At 53.7% G+C, this 19,493-nt stretch overlaps 1 protein-coding gene across 2 annotated transcripts in view; it reads right to left on the reverse strand.

Annotated features, from left to right (window-relative positions):
* LBH (LBH regulator of WNT signaling pathway) overlaps positions 1–18,428 on the reverse strand; it is a 30,196-nt gene extending 11,768 nt beyond the window's left edge. The window contains exons 1-2 of one of the 2 annotated variants that reach the window (XM_070069734.1): positions 18,391–18,428; positions 11,075–11,177 (exon numbers count right to left, since the gene is read on the reverse strand). In XM_070069734.1, coding sequence (XP_069925835.1) covers positions 11,075–11,152 — 78 coding nt within the window. In that variant the 5' untranslated portion in view covers positions 11,153–11,177; positions 18,391–18,428. Of the gene's footprint in view, positions 1–11,074; positions 11,178–13,624; positions 13,861–18,390 lie in introns of those variants that run through there. The other variant, XM_002709936.5, reaches the window with a different exon arrangement.
* Positions 18,429–19,493: the final 1,065 nt, after the last annotated feature.

Raw genomic sequence — 19,493 nt, forward strand, 5'->3', positions numbered from 1 at the left:
GACTGGGCCAGGCTGAAGCCAGGAGCCCAGATCCCAGTGCAGATCTCCAACATGGGCAGCAGAGATCCAAGCACTTGAGCCATCACCTGATGCCTCCCATGGTGCACATTCGCAGGAAGTTGGAATCGGAAGCAGAGCTAGGACTGAAATCCATGTGCTCCGATATGGAACACAGGCATCCCAAGTGGAGACGCCAAACACTCGCCCCCTATGCAGAGGAGTTCTGAGCCTGGTGTCACTGGCAGTGTCCACAGAACACCTGAGTGACCCAATATCATGCTACTGAGGAGGACAACCACATCAAGGTGCCTGGACCAATCTCGGAGTTGCCCTTTCGCTCTGAGATTCTACGATGCCACAGCTTTGATTCTTAGGACCATGTAAATGTCTGTGTTTTCCAAGCTTCCTGTTTGTGTCCTTCCTAAAAGAATTTTGAACAACTATGCCTTCCTTTTGAATGTGCTAAGCCTTCTGATATATTATGAATGTAACACTTTAAAATAATACCTTTATGGCACTCTTAAATGTGCCCCATGGTTTGGCTGGCGCCTTGGCTCACTAGGCTAATCCTGCCTGTGGCGCCAGCACCCGGGGTTCTAGTCCCGGGCGGGGCGCGGGATTCTGTGCACCTGTATGGGAGACCAGGAGGAGGCACCTGGCTCCTGGCTTCGGATCGGTGCAGCACGCCGGCTGTAGCAGCCATTTGGGGGGTGAACCAACGGAAGGAAGACCTTTCTGTCTGTCTCTCTCACTGTCTAACTCTGCCTGTCCAAAAAAAAAAAAAAAAAAAGAACAAGCTCAAGTCAAATATTAGATTATTCCTTTCTTTATTTGAGGCTATATTTCCATTCTACTTCTCTTAATATAACACTTATGTTTTAAAATTTTTAGTCACTAGCTTTTCCTACTTCACTGCAATAAAAAGACTCATTTATGTAAATAAATTAACATTATAAAAAAATGTCCCATGACTGTAAGGCTTTGTTAATGAAAGAAAACAATTCTAGATTGGCTTATTGCAGCTCCGAGGACCACATGCATCAGAAATAGTTCCAAAACACAAAGGTAAAAGTTTATTGATTTGGTTCCTCGCTAGGATAGATGGATGATTTATGGGGCTTCCTAGAGAGTTATGTTTGGAACAGTTCACTTGTTTGAGGCTCCCAGGGTTTCTATACTTGGGGGAAGCAGCTTTAAGGATCTGGGAAGGTGGGCAGGTCCTTCGCTTGTGGAGAGGAAACAGGGTGAGCTCCATGGAAAGGCAGGAAGAGGAAACGGGAGACTTGCCTGCAGGGACGGCAACGTAAGAAAAGCTGCAGAAGGGGGCTGAAGATGTGGAAATGGAGTTCCTGCAAACTCTCCCCACCGACACGTTTCTTGGAAAGTCTCTGGGTGCCCCAGGGGCAGCTGTGCTCCTGCGTTAGGCTTTGTTCAGATGGGAAGTGGTGGACACACAGAAGCGTTATTAAGAAGTAATTTGGCATGAAAATCTCCAGTCCCAAAGTGCCAAGGAAAATAGCCAGGAAGGATCCTGATAATTAAAGTGCCACATTCGAGGGAACAAACATCCAGAGAAATACAGAAATTATAATTCAGTGCTAGCTGAGCTTTAACAATGCTTCCATCTAGGACACACTCAACTTTGGAACAAAAAAATTCCTTCGGGGTAACGCCAGGGATGTCGCCTATAAGAGCCACACTGTGGAGCCTGTGCTTGCTGTCTGCATCATTCCTGCGAAATCCACGTACATGTTACATTTTCTCTCCACTCGTGTGTTGAAATTCTATCACTCCACGAATAGAGAACCTGTATTACATGCCATAGGTGTGACCATCGAAATGCACAAACTTCTTCAAGTTGTCTGTGTTAACACCTAAATTAACTTCATAAACCACCATGAATGTGTGGACCTCCCTGGAACACTGGCCTGGGCTGTTTGCATGCTGCAAGGCCCCTGGAGTCTTGTAGAGTCATTGGCTAGAAGCCCCTTGGGCACTGAGCCTGAGACTTGCAGGATGCTCAGATCCACATCTAGAGCTCAGCCCCTAAAGTCCAGGGAAGCAGTATTCCTCAACCATGCACATGCCACGAGCCACACCCGGAAGCCCAGGAGAACCAAGATGTTCTTGGGACTAGGAATGCATCCTGCCAACCTTCATGGTCTTCAAGGTCATATAGTTCTCCAATGTCATTAAGAGAATGAAGGAGACAAAGAAAGCAATCACTGACCCATACAGGTTTGTCATCCCGAAGGTGTGTCAGGTACATGATCACCAGCTAACTAGCAGTGCTGGGTAAGCATCAGCAATTGTTGTTTTCATGCTCAAGTAACCAGTTAAAATCCACATCTCCTAAACTTGTCAACATAACCAAAACCTCTCTGGCTCTACCCTAAAGTTCCTCCATTATCCCCTCTGTGGAGCTGACACCCCTGATTCTATTTGCTCCAGCTTTCACTGCTGGGAGCTCATGTTTGATCAACTCTCTTATCGATGTTTTTCTGTTTTTAAGTGCTGTATAATCAAGAGGTTTGATGATGTCGAATCTCTTCGAGGCAGTAATGATAATTCCAGGAATTTAGTCCGAGGAAACAAACCAGACTTGTGCAGAGATTTATGTAAGATGTTGAAAGTGTTACTTGTAAGAACAAAATATTATACAACCTAAATATTCAGCAATAATAAATGGTGCATAACAAGAAGAAACCCAATTTTATACAGAAAATCAAGTGACAAGAACATGAATACAACATCATATTCAGTGGGAAAAGGATTCACTAGAGCATACACAGTGTAATCGATTTTATTTCTTAAATATAAATGCATTAAGAATGCTGAAACCAAACGTATCAAACTGTGTCATTGAGAGGAATATGGCTGTTTCTTTTTTCCTCTTTGTACTTCTCTCATTTTCCTGAATTTCCACTAAAATAAATACTGCCTTTATAACAATAACATCTAATTTCTTGTTGGTCTTTTGGCTAAGATCAAGTGTATACTGAAAACACACAACACATGGACACTTACCCTGTCCCATTTTGACTCAGAAATTCTATTCCTAAGACTCCCATAAATCATGCAAAAACATATACCTAAAATTCTATATAAATTATCACATTATATATATGAGAAAAAACATCGGAACTAAAAGCTTCAGCAATTAGAGGATGAAGAAATGTTAGGTTTTGGTTGACAATACTGTAAAGTTATTAAAAGGATAGCTTTGGAGCATTTATTTTCATCTACTTGAAAGGCAGAGAAGAGAGACAGAGAGAGAGAGAGAGACAGAGATCTCCTATCAACTGATTCACTCTCCAAATGCCTGCAACAGTTGGAGCTGGGTCAAGCCAAGGCCAGGAGCCCAGAACTCCATCCAGGTCTCCCATGTGGGTGGCAGGGTCCCAAATACTTGAGCCATCATCTGCTGCCTCCCAGGATGCACGAGCAGGAAGCTGGTCAGAACAGAGCGGCCAAGGCTCACTCCTGGTTATGGGATGCGGACGTCCCAGATAGCAGCTTAACCCACTGTGCCGCAACACTTGCCCTGGGAGCATTTTTAAGATGAACTGTAAAGACCTGATACCGATGATTTAAATGCTGCTAAGACTGCAGGCACATGATGTATGATGTTAGGCATGTAAGAGTGTAAGTGCATTGGAAAAGAAAGGCAAAAGATGCTAAAACACTAACTTGTGATTTACGTACATGCTGATCACATCACTACTAGAGAAGAAAAAATGTCAAGAAGAAAATAGAAATTCCACAATAGGCTGTATTACTTTTTTATTTTTATTTTTATTTTTATTTTTGACAGGCAGAGTGGACAGTGAGAGAGAGAGACAGAGAGAAAGGTCTTCCTTTTCCATTGGTTCACCCCCTAATGGCCACTGCAGCCGGCGCACCGCACTGATCCGAAGCCAGGAGCCAGGTGCTTCTCCTGGTCTCCCATGCGGGTGCAGGGCCCAAGCAGTTGGGCCATCCTCCACTGCACTCCCGGGCCACAGCAGAGAGCTGGACTGGAAGAGGAGCAACCAGGACAGAATCTGGCGCCCCAACCAGGACTAGAATCCAGTGTGCCGGCGCCACAGGCGGAGGATTAGACTATTGAGCCACGGCGCCAGCCCTAGGCTGTATTACTTTTAAACATTTGAAAAGTAAATATAAAGATAATAAAACACATACTTAATCATTGAAATATGAATTAACAGAGAGGAGGGAAGGGAAAACTATTTCATAATTATGATACTCTAGGGGCAGGTATTTGGCATATTGATTGAGATATTGTTTGGGTTGGGGCCAGCGCTGTGGTGCAGCTGGTAAAGCCACTGCCTACAGTGCCAGCATCCCTTATGGGCACTGGTTCTAGTCCTGGCTGCTCTACTTCCAATCCAGCTCTCTGCTATGGCCTGGGAAAGCAGTAGAAGATGGCCCAAGTGCCTGGGCCCCTGCACCTGCATTAGAGACCTGGAAGAAGCTCCTGGCTCCTGGCTTCAGATCAGCGTGGCTCCAGCCGTTGCGGCCAATTGGGGAGTGAACTAGCAGATGGAAGACCTCTCTCTCTCTCTCTCTCTGCCTCTCTTTCTCTCTCTGTGTAGCTCTGACTTTCAAATAAATAAATTTAAAAATATGTATATTGTTTTGGAAGCCTGCATCTCATCAGAGAGCCTGGGTTTGAGTCCCAGCTCTACTCTTGACTCCAGCTCCCTGCTCACACACAGCCTGGGAGGCAGCAGGTGATGGCTCAAGTAGTTGGGTCTCTGCCAGTGGCAGGCCTAGACTGAGTTCCTGGCTCCCAGCTGAGATCTGGCCCAGAGCCAACCATTGCTGGCATTTCAAGGAGTGAACCAGTAGATGGGAGATTTCTGTCAATCTCTTTCTGTCTCTCTGCCTCTCAGATGAACAAAACAGAGCTTATAGGAGTCTTCACAATTATAAAACATTTGTATGATGAAAAATCTACACATGGTTTGCAAAAAATTTTTGCACCAAAATAAACATCTTCTAATTCCAATTTTTCCATGAACTTTTTGAAGTCTCCTCACATAGGACTGTGTCTAGAACAGATATTTAGGAATTTGGGAGAGCTAAGGACATGTCTTCAATCCAGTTTGGACAAGTGCTTTGAGCTCTCCAGAATAGATGCATGATGAAATCAAAGTCTATTTTAAATTCTGTTGGAGAACAATTCCCTGCCCCTTCCCCCAAATCAAGTTAGGAAAAAGCCAGGCCTAGACGCAAACCTCCTCTGGACTGCAACATGTGATAGTCTCTCTGCACCGGCCAAGTCTACATTATGTGAGAGATCTAGAACCTTCCTTCCTGTTGGCTCCAATGAAACTTCCGGCCAAGAAGCAAGCAGTTGCTACTGTTTCAGCAAAAATGCTAAGTGGCCTTTCTTATATGGTCTGCCCGACATGAGCTAAGGACAGTGCAAATCAATGCAGCCCACTGGGGAGGGACTGGGGCTCAAAACACTCAAGGTCAAAATGCCAGCTTGACAACAATTTGGAGAAACTTGGGGCAAATTAGATTTCTTTCAGCATGAATCCGCGCCTGTAGAGGAGTGGAGCAGCAGGCGCGGGGGTGGGGGTGGATTCACTGATGTGTGATCCTTCTGAGGTAGGCCTGGGGCCACAGGCAGGACAGGCAGCGAGGCGAGAGGCCAGGCCGGCGGAGGCAGCACAGCGGCTCCCGGGCCCCAGCAAGTCTAAGCTCTGTGTGAATGAGGGCCTGTCTTCACATCCTCCCAGGCTTATTTCAGCACTCACTCCCGCAAGATCATTCCAGGACACTCACCAGACACCCAGGAATAGCTCTTGGCTGCAGTCACAAGACTAGCCACCCAAACGCACCCCTCTCCCGAGCTGTACAATCCTTCTTTCTCTCCAACGCGGGAGACTGAAAAACGCTGATCCTGTAAAAATCCACGCTATGGGATTGCCAGGGTAAAGGGGGTGGTTCTCATGGCAGGAAAAGGAGAGAGGAAGGGCCCAATCCATCACTCCACGCTCATGAAGTAACTGTTTATAGGGTACTGTGCCCAGCACTGCAGGAACAAAGAGCGGTCTGAGACACAGCCCCAGGCTCTGTGGCAGGGCGAACACACAGCCTCTGGCAGAGGGAGCCCGCGGGCCCAACACAGACCCTTTGAGAGAAGGCCAGGCTGCAAGGTTCTAGTGTGCAGCACGTGGCTGGGGAAGTGAGGGATGCTTGTTCTCTCCTTGGCCAGGCTACAGACTCGCTGTTGTGATCTGGGGTGCACAAGGGAACGGGGGACCCTCCGCGGGGCCTCCCACTATGCTGAACGTGGCATTGCTGTCAAGGCTTTGCGTGAGGGAGGGGAGGAGCTGACTTGATCGGACACAGTGAGGGGAGGATTCACATGGAGGAGCAGCACGGGCAGACCAGGCCGATGTCACTCAGAGGAGCCCGGAGCCCTGGGGCCCCAGTGGTCCATTTTAGATTCATAGCAAAGGGAAGGAGAGGGATAGGACACACGATGCTCAGGCCATTGCAGTCAATGTCTCCTGCCCAGTGTTCTGGAATTTCAGCTGTATGTCTCTCTGGGGATGACTGCAGGCTTTAAGGCTGAAGTTGTGCACATGATTTCCTGATGACAAAGGGACTTGCACACCACTCAGCAGGGCCTCCCAAGCTCTTGAGGACATGACACAAATGTTGCTGTTATGTCCAGAATGTCCTCACCAACAGGGGCTGATGGGCAGCAGGGGGCGTGACCCTGAGCAGGAACCGGCTTGGGGCTTAACCCATCCCGTGTGTCAAACACATTCGACATGGGTGGAATGGCATGGGGGAGCCCAGCTCAGGGGAGAGGGAGTGAAGAGCAAGTGCTGGTTGGGAGTCCTGCCAACCCCTCGAAGCAGGGCTGCAGCTAAGGCTCCCAGACTGCAAGAGGCAAATAACAGGGCGGAGGGAAGAGAGATCAGCCCACCAGGGTCTCACTGGCTCCTCCTTGGGAGGCTCTGGAGAGTTGCAGCTCTGCTGATCAAAGAGAGTGCACCTGCCTCAGCACTGCGTGGGGGGAGGAATCACACCTTCTGGTCCACACAGCATCCTCCCTGGCTTCCCTGGGAAGGAGAGCCCTCCCGGGCAGGGGTTATGTGACCAAGAGTCACAGCAGAGGGGGTCCAAAGGGCAGAGGGGAGGGGCTGGGGAGGAATTTCAAGAGCTGTGGGAAGGAGAAAGGTATCAGCCCTGATCCAGGTGCTTGGAGGAGTAGCGGGGTTCAAGGGGAAATGCAGAAGCCACACCTGTGTCTGGGCCTTCTGGAGGGTGACAGAAGCGTGCAGCCTCAGCGTGCTGTGTGGGCAGAAGTCACGCGGCAAGGCCAGGGTCCCAGGGCCCTTGGGCGGTGGCAGCACAAGTGCCCACAGGCAGCCGTCCAGGACCCTTCTGCATTCAGAGCCCAAGCCAAATCAGGCACAACGCGGAGCCAGGGTCCAGCAGGTGGGAAAGAAAGACGGTGCTGGACAACAGACCCTGGAGGTCCCAGGTGCAGCGCAGTCACCAGAGAGACCCCCCACAACCAGCTCCACGCTGGCTGCTGCCCACAACCTGCCTGAGACTGCTCAGACTTTCTAGTAAGCATTTACTAGCCCAGCCCACGGGGCGTCATAACTCGCGCCAAGTGAATGTGCAGACTTGGATCTCACTCACTCTGAACTGACTCCGCAGATGGGCGGCAAGACAAAACAGGCTCTGCTGACTTTTGTAGATGCTCACAGAATGGGCAATACGCAGGGTCTGCCTGAATCTTTCAGATCAAAAAGAGCATCTACCTGAGGCCTGGGTAAGCAGGGCCAGAGCTCCCTAAGGAGGCTGGGGCAGAAGTGCAGGTGCTGGCTTCAGAGTCAGGAGACTGCGTTGCAAGGACCACTGTCCACTTAGCACCTGCTCTGGGAAGGCACTGAGCACACAGCCACCCTGGGTGGTGGCTGAAGGGTGCAAAGATGATAATAAGCCACCTCCTGCCCTCCAGGACCTGGGCAAGGGGAAAATAAGGCAGGCCCCGCATCCTCAAAGCCCAGCCTGGCATCACTGGAAAGTACAAAATGCCACTGGCGTTGAGGAAAAGGTCACATCTGGCACTGGGAAATCAGGAAAGCCTCCTTGTCGGCAGACCTGCAAGGTGAGAGCATCCTGGCCAAAATCCAGCGGACCACTTATTTGATGACCTTGTTCCAAGGTCACTTCATAAGCCCAGGATTGTACTTCATCTGCCAAGTCTGGATTGATGTCTCCTTCCCACTCTCAGTCCCTTGGAAAAGCAGGTCTGAGTAAAAGCCATGTGCTATTCTTATCCTCAGGAGTAAAGCCAAGAACATGGCTCCAAGATCCTCCGCCCCCAGCTCCAAGCCGGGCCCCAGCACGCACAGAGGACAAGCTCCAGCCAAGGGCCGGGCCCAGCCGAGCCCCAGAGCTCTGGTGGGAATGTGTTGAATTGAATGGAAGTAGCCTTGAGGGAGGCCAGACAGCATCTGTCATTCGATCATTGTCAGACCAGCTCAGGGCAGGGCCCCGCACCTGGCACACACAGGGGCCAGTCTAGGGATTTTGGAAAAGTTACACACAAGATAAAGCTGCCCTCTCAATGACCTGGTTTTCGTTCAAAGACCAGCCCCCAGTCTGACCTCCCTCTTCTGAGCCTTCTTAGACTCCATCAGATGTCAGTGTTGCTGCCCGTACTCAGGTGGATGGTCACTTCCGTATCCGCTGAACCTGGATGGACTGTAGCTGTTGTTGCATTACCCAGACCTGCATTGGCTGCAGCCTTTACATCACCTGTACCTGGATTAACTGTCTTATCACCTCCACCTGGATTGATTGTTGCTTCCATAATTACCTATACCTGCACTGTCTCTTTGGTGTCACCCATACCTCTACCGATTGCTATTTCCATATCACCTGTACCTGCATTGGCTGTAGCTGCTGTATCACCCAGACCTGGACTGACTGCTGTTTCCTTTTCACCCACACCTGGATTAACCGCCACTTCCTATTGCCCGCACCTGGATTGACTGTTGCTGTCGTATCACCCATACCCAGATCAACCACAGCCTCTGTATCCCCTCACCTGGACAGGCCAGATTGCCTGTGTCCAGGTGTGTATGTGGGTGCTGGTTTCTCACAGCAGGTCACACACAGAAAATGGCCAGTAGATGCTGTGCAGCCGGATACTATGACCTCTTTCTTTCTTGTCAACCGGCACCCCAGAGACCTTCTTGAAATCACCTGTGGCACTGTGGTTTGAAGTTCCAGGGAAGACACTGAAACTGCTCAGTGGCCCTCACCAGGCAGGAGAGCTGATTTCCCGAGAGGCTGTGTGAACTGGACCCCCAGTGCAGCAACCCCAGATTTGGGGACTTCGCCCAGCAGTGTTGAGACACCTCTGGAGCCTAGAAGTGGTCTCATTCTCCTCCTGCCACTGCAGCCCCACCTCGCCCTTCCTCCATCGCCGCCTGCCCCAACACTTAGGCCCAGCACAAGGGCGACAGGGACCCGAAGGTCTGGGAAGATGGCCCTTGGTCCTGGGAGAATGTAACAGGCACACACAAGACAGAGTGAGGACTGAGTTAGGAAAGGTTCCGTGGTGGAAATCTAACCCAAACTGAAAGGAAACCTCACCTGTAACCACCAAGAGATTCGGTCTGACTCAGTGGCTTAGAAACTGGTATCCAAAAACAGCCCAGCTGGTGAGCCAGGAAACTTCGCTACATTTCCACTGCTGTGCAGCCCTCAGCTGCCTTTCTCAGACCCACTCTGGAGGGGGGGCGGGGGGAGAACATAAAACCAACCTCGAGAATTCTCCCCTGATCCCCTGGGCCCATGCAGGCTAACAGAATCCTGGTGTTCCAGCCTGCACAGGGCCTGCGTGCACCAACACAAGACAAAGGGGCTTCTTGGAGCCCCACCCACCCACCCTAGCTGCTCTGTAGTCGGGCCCCCAACCCAAGCTTCCTCCTTGGCTCTCTTGGACCAGCCTCTCCCCAGCACACCCGCCCCAGAATTCTGTTTCTTTACAAAGTCAATGCCCCTGGAACAGTTAGTTCTGAGGAAGGACCCGCCAGAGCAAGCGCAGACTCCAGCAAGAATCAGCCCAAGGAGCAGACACAGGATACACGAGCGGAACAAGGCTCTGGGGCTGGAGACCCAAGTCTCCGGCTCTGGCTGAGGCTGTTTGTACAGCCACGAAACAGGGCAAGCATTCCCCCGGAGGGGAGCTACAGTGAAGGTGGATAAGGTGACACACAATGTGCTTGGGCGTCGACTGCATCTGGCGCATGGACCCATCACACCTTCGTTTGTCTCTCCTGGGCCAGTCACCCTACTCATTTCCCTGGCCCCAACATCTTCCCTTAAAAACAAACTGCTCCCTCCCCCAAACTGAACAGCCTAGGAATTCTCCCTGCTAATCCGAAATCTGTCCACCGCCCCAGAGGTAAGGGAGAGTGCTCTGTTCCTGCCAGGTACGGGGAGCCAGCAAGAGCAGTGGGGCCAGGGTGCAAAGAGGCCTTGGCTCCTTTCTGTGGTCCTTGTGCTCTTGGATCCCGAAGTCAGATTCCAGCAACAACACCCATGAGAAACAACTCCGCAGCTCTAATGAGATGGAACATTACCTGAATCAGCTGGCCAGGTATCAGCACTAGAAAGAGAGCTGGGCGGGCCTAGCCCCTGCCCCATGACACCATCCTTCCTCACAGCCATGTGTCCGTGGCCTAAAGCATGGCTGGGAAGGCAGCTCTGAAACGCACAAAGTGCGTCCTCCTTGGCTGCTGTGAATGGAGGAGTGCACAGAGCCAGATGGCTAATCAACAGCCATGACCGCCTCAGCACCGCCTCTCACCAAGCTGTGGCTCTCCCATGATCCCATGTGGTGAGGACTACTGTTGCCCCATTTTACAGATGAAAAAACTGAGGCCTACTGGCATCCGGGGACTTTGCTGAGATCACACAGCTCTTTACAAGTGGCGCTCGGAAGCAAAAGCAAGTCTGCCTCCATCCGCAGCAAGAGCCGTGAGACCCTGCGAAGAGTCAGCAGGACTTCCATACCTACCTGGTAGGAAAGGCCGTCCTTCCGGGGGCTGAGGCCAATCTCCTCCATGGATGGGGTGTTCATCATCACCTCGGTCATCTCGGCCGATCTCAGATAGTCAGGGCTGCCAAGAAACCCAGACCCAAAGTCAGCAAACACAGGCACTTTCACGTTCCTCCTCTCGGGTACGTACGCTGCCAGGAGATCAGGGGAGCGTCTGGAGACAGGATGAGAGGGATTCGCAGAAAAACAAGCTCGCGCGCTCTGAGGAAGTGCCTTGCAAACCCACAGCAACAGGGCTCCAAGCCCCAGTGGACAAAGCCCGCTGCCCCTGGCAAACCGCCATCACCCTCCTCTCCTGCACGGGAGACCCCTGGCACAGAATGACCCTGGGTTTCCTTTAAGTGACAGCACCAGGAAAAAACCAAAACAGTAGGCAGCTGATCTCTCTGTCTATATGAAAATCAATCCAGCCGGGTCTCCCTCTCCCCTCCAACTAAGCATAAAAATAACCCTCATGAATTTTCCAAAGGGAAATTGCAAATCATAATTACACAATAATGGTAACAGGTCAGCCTCGGGGAAAACAAAGCCCAGCACGAATCCCCCTGCCTACATTTCTCTCCATCTCTCTGGTGCTCCTTTTGGCAAAATGTCCCACTGGAAGCCCCAAGGGGTCAGCTTTCTGCAAGCTCCACATCTGTCATCCAACCCCCTTCTCCAGCCCGAGCCACGGCAGCTGCAAGCTCACAGCTTGAAAAACATCCCCTGGATTAAAAGCCTTAAGGATACCCGGACTCTGATTGCAAAGGAAATTTCCAGAGGGGCCACGCTGGCCCACCAATGGCTGACATGTGAAAGTGCTTTGTACTCTGTAAGCCGGATACAAACGTCCCATTATCCTAGCACCAGCCCTGGGCACACACAGGACCCTATGTGCATTATGCCACATATACAGCCCAGACCCGGGTCCTGGCTACACAACACCCAGTATTTCCACTGGGCAGGCTTTAGAGGGAGTCTACCTAAGGGAACGGGGACGCCAGACTCCTTGCAAGGTTCATACACAGTGGAGAAACTGCATTGGATTTGGGAGCAGAAGCAATGGGTGCTGCCCTCAAGAGCTGAGTGATACAGAACAGGTCCTGTAATCTCTCAGAGTCACAGGTGTCCCGTGTTCGCGTGTTACTTGTATGTTGATCTTGGGTGTCTCGCAAGTAAGGGGAAAGGTTGAAAGGTTACTGCTCATCAGCTAGCTGACCCTAAACCTCAATTTCACAAGGGGCACTATCCCCGATGGGCTCTGCCACCACTGGGGAAAAGCGGCCAACAGCCTGCGAACCCCAGCCACAGGACACCTGGCCGCTCCCTCACCACAGGGTGCAGTGTACCTGGGCTCCTGGAAGGGGGGGGCCTGGATGAGTCTCGGGGTGGGGGGATTTTTACTTTGCTTGGAGAGTTCAGTCCTCTCTCTGAACACAGGCAGGCTGGGGCGGAAGCGAGAGACCAAGGGAGGATGTGGCAGAGGATTGGATCCGGAGCCAGGACCCCCACGGCACAGTCTCTTCCCGGGCCGCGCCCCTCCCTCCTAGAGGAATGCTCAAGCAGGGGAGGGCTCTTCTGATGTAGGGGGGCTGATCCCCGCTCGAGGGTTTGGCGCAGGCCCCGAAAAGTTGGGGCAAGAAGAGTGAACTTCCTGGTTCCCAGGCTCGGCAGGACGGCGCCCCGAGACTTGAGCCCGTTTCCTCTCTCAGGGTGCCGAACCCCGACCCCAGGGCCTGGCTCTCCACAGCCGCACCTTCGGGCGCGCTCCGGGGCGCTTGCCCCTGGGTCTGCTCCCCAACCCCAGCGCAGGAAGGAAGAAGCGGCCAGCGCGCGAGTCCCGGCAGCCAAGGCCTCTCTCCGCACCCTTCCCCACCCGGGTCCCCCGCTGGGGGCAAACCTCCGCCGCCGCCCCTCGGCCCAGCTCGGGAAGGGCGGCTCATCGCCAGCAAGGACCGGCACTGAAGGCTGGACGGGTTTGGGGGGCTACCGAGCGAGCAGGGGTCGAAAGTGTGCTGCGTGGGAGCTGCTGTTTGTGGCTTCAGTGGGGTTGCGGGTGGGGAAGGCGTCTCTCCCCCTGCCCGAGCTTTGCAAAAGCGGCGGCTGCACCAGCTCAGCCTGGCTGCAGCCTCGACGCCGAGACTTGCATGCAAACAAAAAGAAAAAAGGGGAGGGGCCCGGCAGAGCGGGAGCCCCTGCGCCAGGGGGGCGCGCGCCTCCCGCAGCTCTCTGCAGAGAGGGGGTCTCGTGGGCTGGGAGGGGGGCTCAGAGGCAACCCCTGGCTCGACGCCGCCACAGCTAGCACCACACACGCCCTCCAGCAGTCACTCCGCTGAGCGCTCCGAGTTCACTTCCTTTGTCTGGATGCTCTCAGCGCCACCTCCCCCCACCCCCACCCTCGCAACCTTGACGTTGACTCCTGCACGGGCTCCGGCTGCGGGTTTGCGCGGGGCGCGCACTCCCCCGGCTGCACTCGCCCCGGAGCCACGGCAGCGAGACGGGCGCCCGCCGCGGGCACCGGGTACTCACCAGTGAATGGGGAAATATACAGACATGAAGTCCTAGGGGAGGCTGACCCGCGCCCTCGTGATTGAAAAATGGTCACCGCGTCCCGGGAGAGAAGGACACGAGTGCAGACGGGCGCGGCAGGCGGCCGAGAGAGGTGCCGGGCGTAAGCGGTTCCGCCGTCCCGAAACAGCCCCACTGCCAGCGGCGTCGGCGGAGCGCGCTGAGCTCCCCGCTCACCACCGCGATCCCGGCCCCACAAAGAGCCCGGGAGGCCGCATTTATAGGGGAGGGGGGAGGAGCCTGGCCCCGAGAGGCCCCGCCCCCTCACCCACTCCTGGAATAACGTCACCAAAATCATGAATGGCTTGGGCGCTCGCAGCTCGGGCGGGCGGCGGCTCGGGGACGCGCTCGGCTCTGCTCCCCAGGGCCGTGGTTTGCTGCAGCTCCCGGCCCGGCCCCTCCCCGCGACTCGCACGCGCGCACACACGCACGCCCCGGGCTGGAGTTCAATGTCAGCGCGGCGCCCGCAGCGCGTCCCTGCACCCCCAGGGTCCTCCGAGGCGACCGGGCTGAGCGGGCGGGATCGCCGGGGCCGCTCCGCGCCGGCGGAGGGCGCAGTTCCTTCAGCCTCGGTCCGCGCTCGCCGACCTGGCCCAGCCCTCGGGGCCCCCTCTTCTGCATCCACACCTGGACCAGGCTTCTCCGCGGCGCCCGGGACGCGTCCCTTCTCCCCCGGGCTGGCTGTGCGAGGGGCTGTGCGGTTGCCGTGAGCCGAAAAGCGTCCGATTCGTGGGAGAAAGGATGTGTTGTCGGCTTGGGGTCTTTCCGCTGTGGGACGCGCACTCGCACCAGCGCACCCCACGAGCCTCGGCGCCCTAATCGGCGCGGAAGAGTCCCTCGCTGCGTGACAGCCGCCACAAAGGGGGTCGGGAGGAACAGGTCCCGCGCCTCCCAGGCTGGCCAGCGGCGCAGCCTGCAGAGCAGGACGATGAGAGCCCAGCTGGGCCACTGGGGGGCCTCCGCGGCCGTGACGCCAGAGGCGGTTTTCAAACACTAGGCAATATTAAAATCTGCCTTGAAGACAGGCGGTTTTGCAAGGCAAGACAGGGAATATATTGAACCCCTGTGTACGTGCTCAAAAGTGGGAACACAGACGTCTCAGGGAGGAAAGATGCAGGAATGAATGGGAAGAGATCAGCAGGGGCAGGGTCCTCAGAGGCAGGGGAGGGGACCCTCGTGATTCCATCAGTGCCCCCTGTCAAAACCAACCCAAAGAAAAAACAATTGATAGCTTTGCTGTTGTCAGCCCTTCCTGTAGTCAACCGGAGTAAAAACTGCACCCAGAAACGCGCTGCTTCCTGACAAGCCCCTAGCTGCCCCCTCTGCCGGAGAGATGCAGGAGCACCCCCAACCCCATGGATCCCGCGCACTAAACCAGAAATCCATCAGTGCTACCAGAAGCCGCCTTCCGCTCCCCCCGCGTTGGTGTCCCGATTGGAGGGGGAGGGGGAGCTTTTGCAGAGAGGTGTTCCTGCTTCCAGGGGGGCTGTGGGTGCCTTTTGTGCCCTCCACGTTCATGTCTGGGTGTGACTTGTCCAGGCAGCTGAAGGAGAAGCCAGGACTGGGAGGGCAGGTTTCCCGGCTGGGACTTTCCAGGGCCCTCCGAGGAGGGTGCTGAGCCAGGCCCCCGGGGCCAGCAGGGCGAAGCCTTCTGCCAGCTCTGCCCAGCAGCCACCTCCAGCAGGGGCTGGGCAGAAAGGCTGTGGCGATAGATCCACTTTGCTCATCTGCGGTGATGGCCTTGTGGCGCTTTCCCAACTCAGGAAGCTGACCTCCGCCTGCCCCTCCCCACACAGGGTCACACACACACCTGAGCCTGAGAGTCACACCGCCCAGCTCCGGAAGAGGCTGGGAAGTAACCCCTGGGAAAACTCATTAGGGTCACTCTCAGAGGCCGCTCTTGGCGGAACGCTGTGTAAATGCCGTTGTAGGTGAATCTCACCTCCCTCAGGAAGTTAGAATAGAAAATGGGCCTTGGGCTGGGACCTCAAACCTGTCTCTCCTCTGGGACTAGAGCAACATTCATTCGTTTGAAAATCCAGGAGGCCCTATGCTGAACTCTGATGCAACCATAATTAGTGTGCCCTTTCTCAATACTGCTACTACTTTACATAACGTCCCGCACCTTTTCAAAGCATTTTCATTATCTTGGCTTTCAAGAGTGTGATAAGGTTAACAAAGCAGTCCCCAGTCCACAAACCGGCAAACTGAGGCTGAAATAAGTTATCACACGTGCCAAGGATCGCAGGGCTGGAAAGCGGTTGGCCTGGGCCTGCCACTCAGAGGTCCCACTCAGTTCCATTGCTCAGCCTTGCTGCATTTCCTTCTCTTCTCTAGAGAGACCCAGTATTTTAACCTGCGCACTGACCAACGCTCTATGCGATAGGTTTTTATCCCTGCTGCCTTTGAATACAAGAGGAAACAGAAACACCAGCGAATAAAGTTACTTAGAGCCCCAGAACCCTAGAGCTAAAAGAGACCTTCCAAATCACCTAGTCCTGTCTTCTCATTTTACAGGTGAGAAGACATCCGAGAGATTAAATCGCATGGCCAAGGTCGACAGGCTATTAGGGGTGCAGATGGAACCTGAACACAGGCCTCAGACTGCTGGGCAGTGTTCTTTCCACGCGACGGCACTGCATCTTAAGCTGCATTGGCCAAGAAGTCAGCAGCGAAGTTGAGATGCGATTCTGCTTCTATAAAAATCCAGGTGAAATCAGAATTGCCTTATTTCCCAGCATTACATAAGTCCAGTTACCCAGCTCCCTCTCTCCCACCTAAAATAATTTTTTAAAAAGAGGAATAAAGGTAATGAACTTGAAATCTTATTAGAGTTACCTCAGTTGCAGCTGTGCCGTGGGGTGCAGAACCTGTAGCTAATTATTTGTTTTAATTTTTAAAAGTCTCCACCTGAATCTGTTTGGTAATGTAGTCCTACATTTTTCTACTCTCCGGCTTCCAAAAAAGACAGTGTTGCATTAATTTGCCCAGGAGTGGTGAAGCCGGCAGCTTCGATTAGCTCTCAGGGGCCTAAGGTGGCTGACCTTGAGGAGGAAGATAGGGGAAGGGAAGGGACATTTGCTGAGCTGCCCTCACAGTTATGCCTCACAACCACCTGACATTAGGTTCCTATTGGCCCCACTTCACAGGTGGAGAAGTAGAGGCCCTGAGAAGGTAAGTCACTTGGCCATGGCCGCATGGCTGTCAAATGGCTGAACCACAATTTGACTGTGGGGTTTACTGGTTCCAACACCTCTGTTCTCTCCCTCGATACCACACTCATCATGGCTTCTGTGGCTTTGTCTGGGTTTACAGCTAGGCTATGAACTAAACGCAAAAGTGTCAGTTCCATTAACAAAGACCAGGACTCCTGGTGTCCACCGAGTAGGGCAGAGCTGGCAGAATAAACAAAGTGTGCACCCTGTGAATCTGGGAGCTTCTTAAAGATGCCACTCAAAGACTTGGGTTTAAAAAAAAAAAAGTGAGTAGGAGATGGGGAGTTTCTAGCCAATTTTTCGGTGAAGCTCATTTGACTACACAAGAAATCTGAAAGGCAAGACTGTGTGTGGGTTGAGGTGAGGATGAAATGAGATAATGTTATGAAAACACTTGGTACACTGGAAAGCACGGAGCAGACCCGGACTTGTTTGTAAGGTATCTGGGGGAAAGCGGGGGCTGGCGGGGTTGATTGTACCTGCTTCAGGTTTTACTCTTTTCATTCACACACTCCCCCTGGAGTCCCTTGACTGACACTTCCAGCTTTTACAGGGGTGGGGGGGCAGACATCAGAGGCAATTAGGGGTGCCCTGCTTGGCGGCCACTAATGGGCTCCCAGTGTCCTGGAATGCCCCCCTCACTCCCATCAGTTAGTTGCTCTCATCTTAGAAGTACCCAGCTGGCCTGTGATGAACCAGGGAGACCCAAGGATGTGCCCAGGCCCCAGCTCCAAGGGCATTAAAAGTCAAGAGCATGGCGCAAGCCGCACCCCCCAGGCCAGATCCTCCAGTCCTTGACTGGCCCTGCTGTCTGTCCTCTGGCAAGCGGGACACCCTCTCGGTGTCACAGAGTCCTCCAGCCATCAAAGCTGGCACTGGAAGTCTCTTTTTCCAGGTCTGGGGGCGCGAAGGCAGCCGCAACAAAGTGCTTCTATACATGCTCAAAGAAGTGCTTTGCACCAGGGCTCGGCAGCCCCATCTGAAAGCCCAGGATCCTCTTACCACGGGCTGTCCCGGGAGGCTCCTCCATCTAGAGCCCGCTGGCCCCCAGAAGGAGCCTGCAGCTGGCAGCCCATGAGCTCACGCCTTCCCAAATATCAAAGAGATCCACCCCCCTTTTTCTTTTCTTCTCTCAAGGGACCTTTGAAGCAAAGGGATTTTTCGGAGAAAGAAAGCTCTATGGAGTCTTTAGGGTCTCGGCCCTAAAAGACAACGCTGGAACTGGAATCAGCTCAAGGCTCTCATGTCCAATTAAGGAAACGCTCACATTCCTGCGCCAGCTCTGGCCCTATCTTGCTTACGCTCTCTCCACATCCACATAGGAATGCGCCCCGACAGCCAGAAGGGAGAGCTGACTGTCACCAGGATGCAGGTCCTGTGGCGGAGGGCTCCTTGGAGGGGCTCAGACCTTCCCCTGGGGGCCCGGACCACAGCACAGCGCAAACCCCCTCCAGACCACTCTGCGTCTCCCCATGGCACCCACACCCCTGCACCCGAGAAAGTCGAGCGTACCTGTGGGACTACGGAAAAAGAGGACAGCACAACCGATTCTCACGAGAAGAGCACTTTCAGTTTTCTTTTCTGTGGGCAGGATGTCCGCTAGCTTCCTCCAGCGGCGGCTGGTCCCTGCTGCTTTCACACGCGCTGCCGCCCCTTGGCTCCTTGGCTCCATGCAGGAGCAAGCGGCTGCGTGTTATGCACCCGGGAACTGCTCCTCCTGGGGCACCTCTGCCTGCTCCGCAGCTGTAACCCGAGCCAGCACCTGCTCACTGGAGCCCCTGGTGCACTTCACACCCTTGGGATCAGATGGCTGGGTCCCTGCTGCGCCTTCCTGCCCCACAGCAACAACCCCAACGGGCACCGGTGTGCACTATGTGCCACCCACGTGTGTTATCTCCACGGAATTGCTCTAGGAGAGCTTCCCTCCTCCCCAGACCACCCCAAATCAGCACACCCTCTGCATGGTCACAGTGTGTGTTTCCTTTCCACACAGCTTTAAGATGAGTTCCCTAAAGCTCACTAGGGATCCCCAAAGAATCATCAAGTGCAGAGGAAACAGCACTTGCTGTTAGCAGGTAAGTTCCCTAGGCTCTGCCCTTCCTATGGGATTGGTTACTCCTGGATGCCTCTTCTATAGAAATGAGGGACTGTCCCTGATTTTTGGCACAGAGTAAGGCACTAGGGAGACAGGGGACTGAGATTCCAGCACTCTCCAATACCACGAATAACCACCGCGACAGAGGCACCTGCCTCCAGTGGAGAGAGATTAGTTCTATGCCGGGCAGAGGGTTAGGGAGAACCCTTCTAGGGCAAGGACTCTGTATGTGTGTGTGTGTGTGTGTGTGTGCATGTGTGTGTGTTGTGTACTGCCCTGCCCCACCGCCTGGAAGAGTGCCTGACACACACCGTAGCATTCAGTAGCACTCAGTAGAAGGAAGAGGAAAGAGAAAGGGAAAGAAAGACAGTGGAGCTGGTCTCTAAGGACAGGAAGAAGCCATCCAAGGGCAGTTCTGCTGATAAGAGCAGCACAAGCAAAGGCCCAGTGGTACAAAAGTGCTGGTGCAAGCAGAGACTACAAGCTAGCAGAGGAGCATCCGGATCTTGGGAAGAGGCAC

The sequence above is a fragment of the Oryctolagus cuniculus genome, chromosome 2, assembly GCF_964237555.1.
Source record: "Oryctolagus cuniculus chromosome 2, mOryCun1.1, whole genome shotgun sequence".
Classification (NCBI taxonomy): domain Eukaryota; kingdom Metazoa; phylum Chordata; class Mammalia; order Lagomorpha; family Leporidae; genus Oryctolagus; species Oryctolagus cuniculus.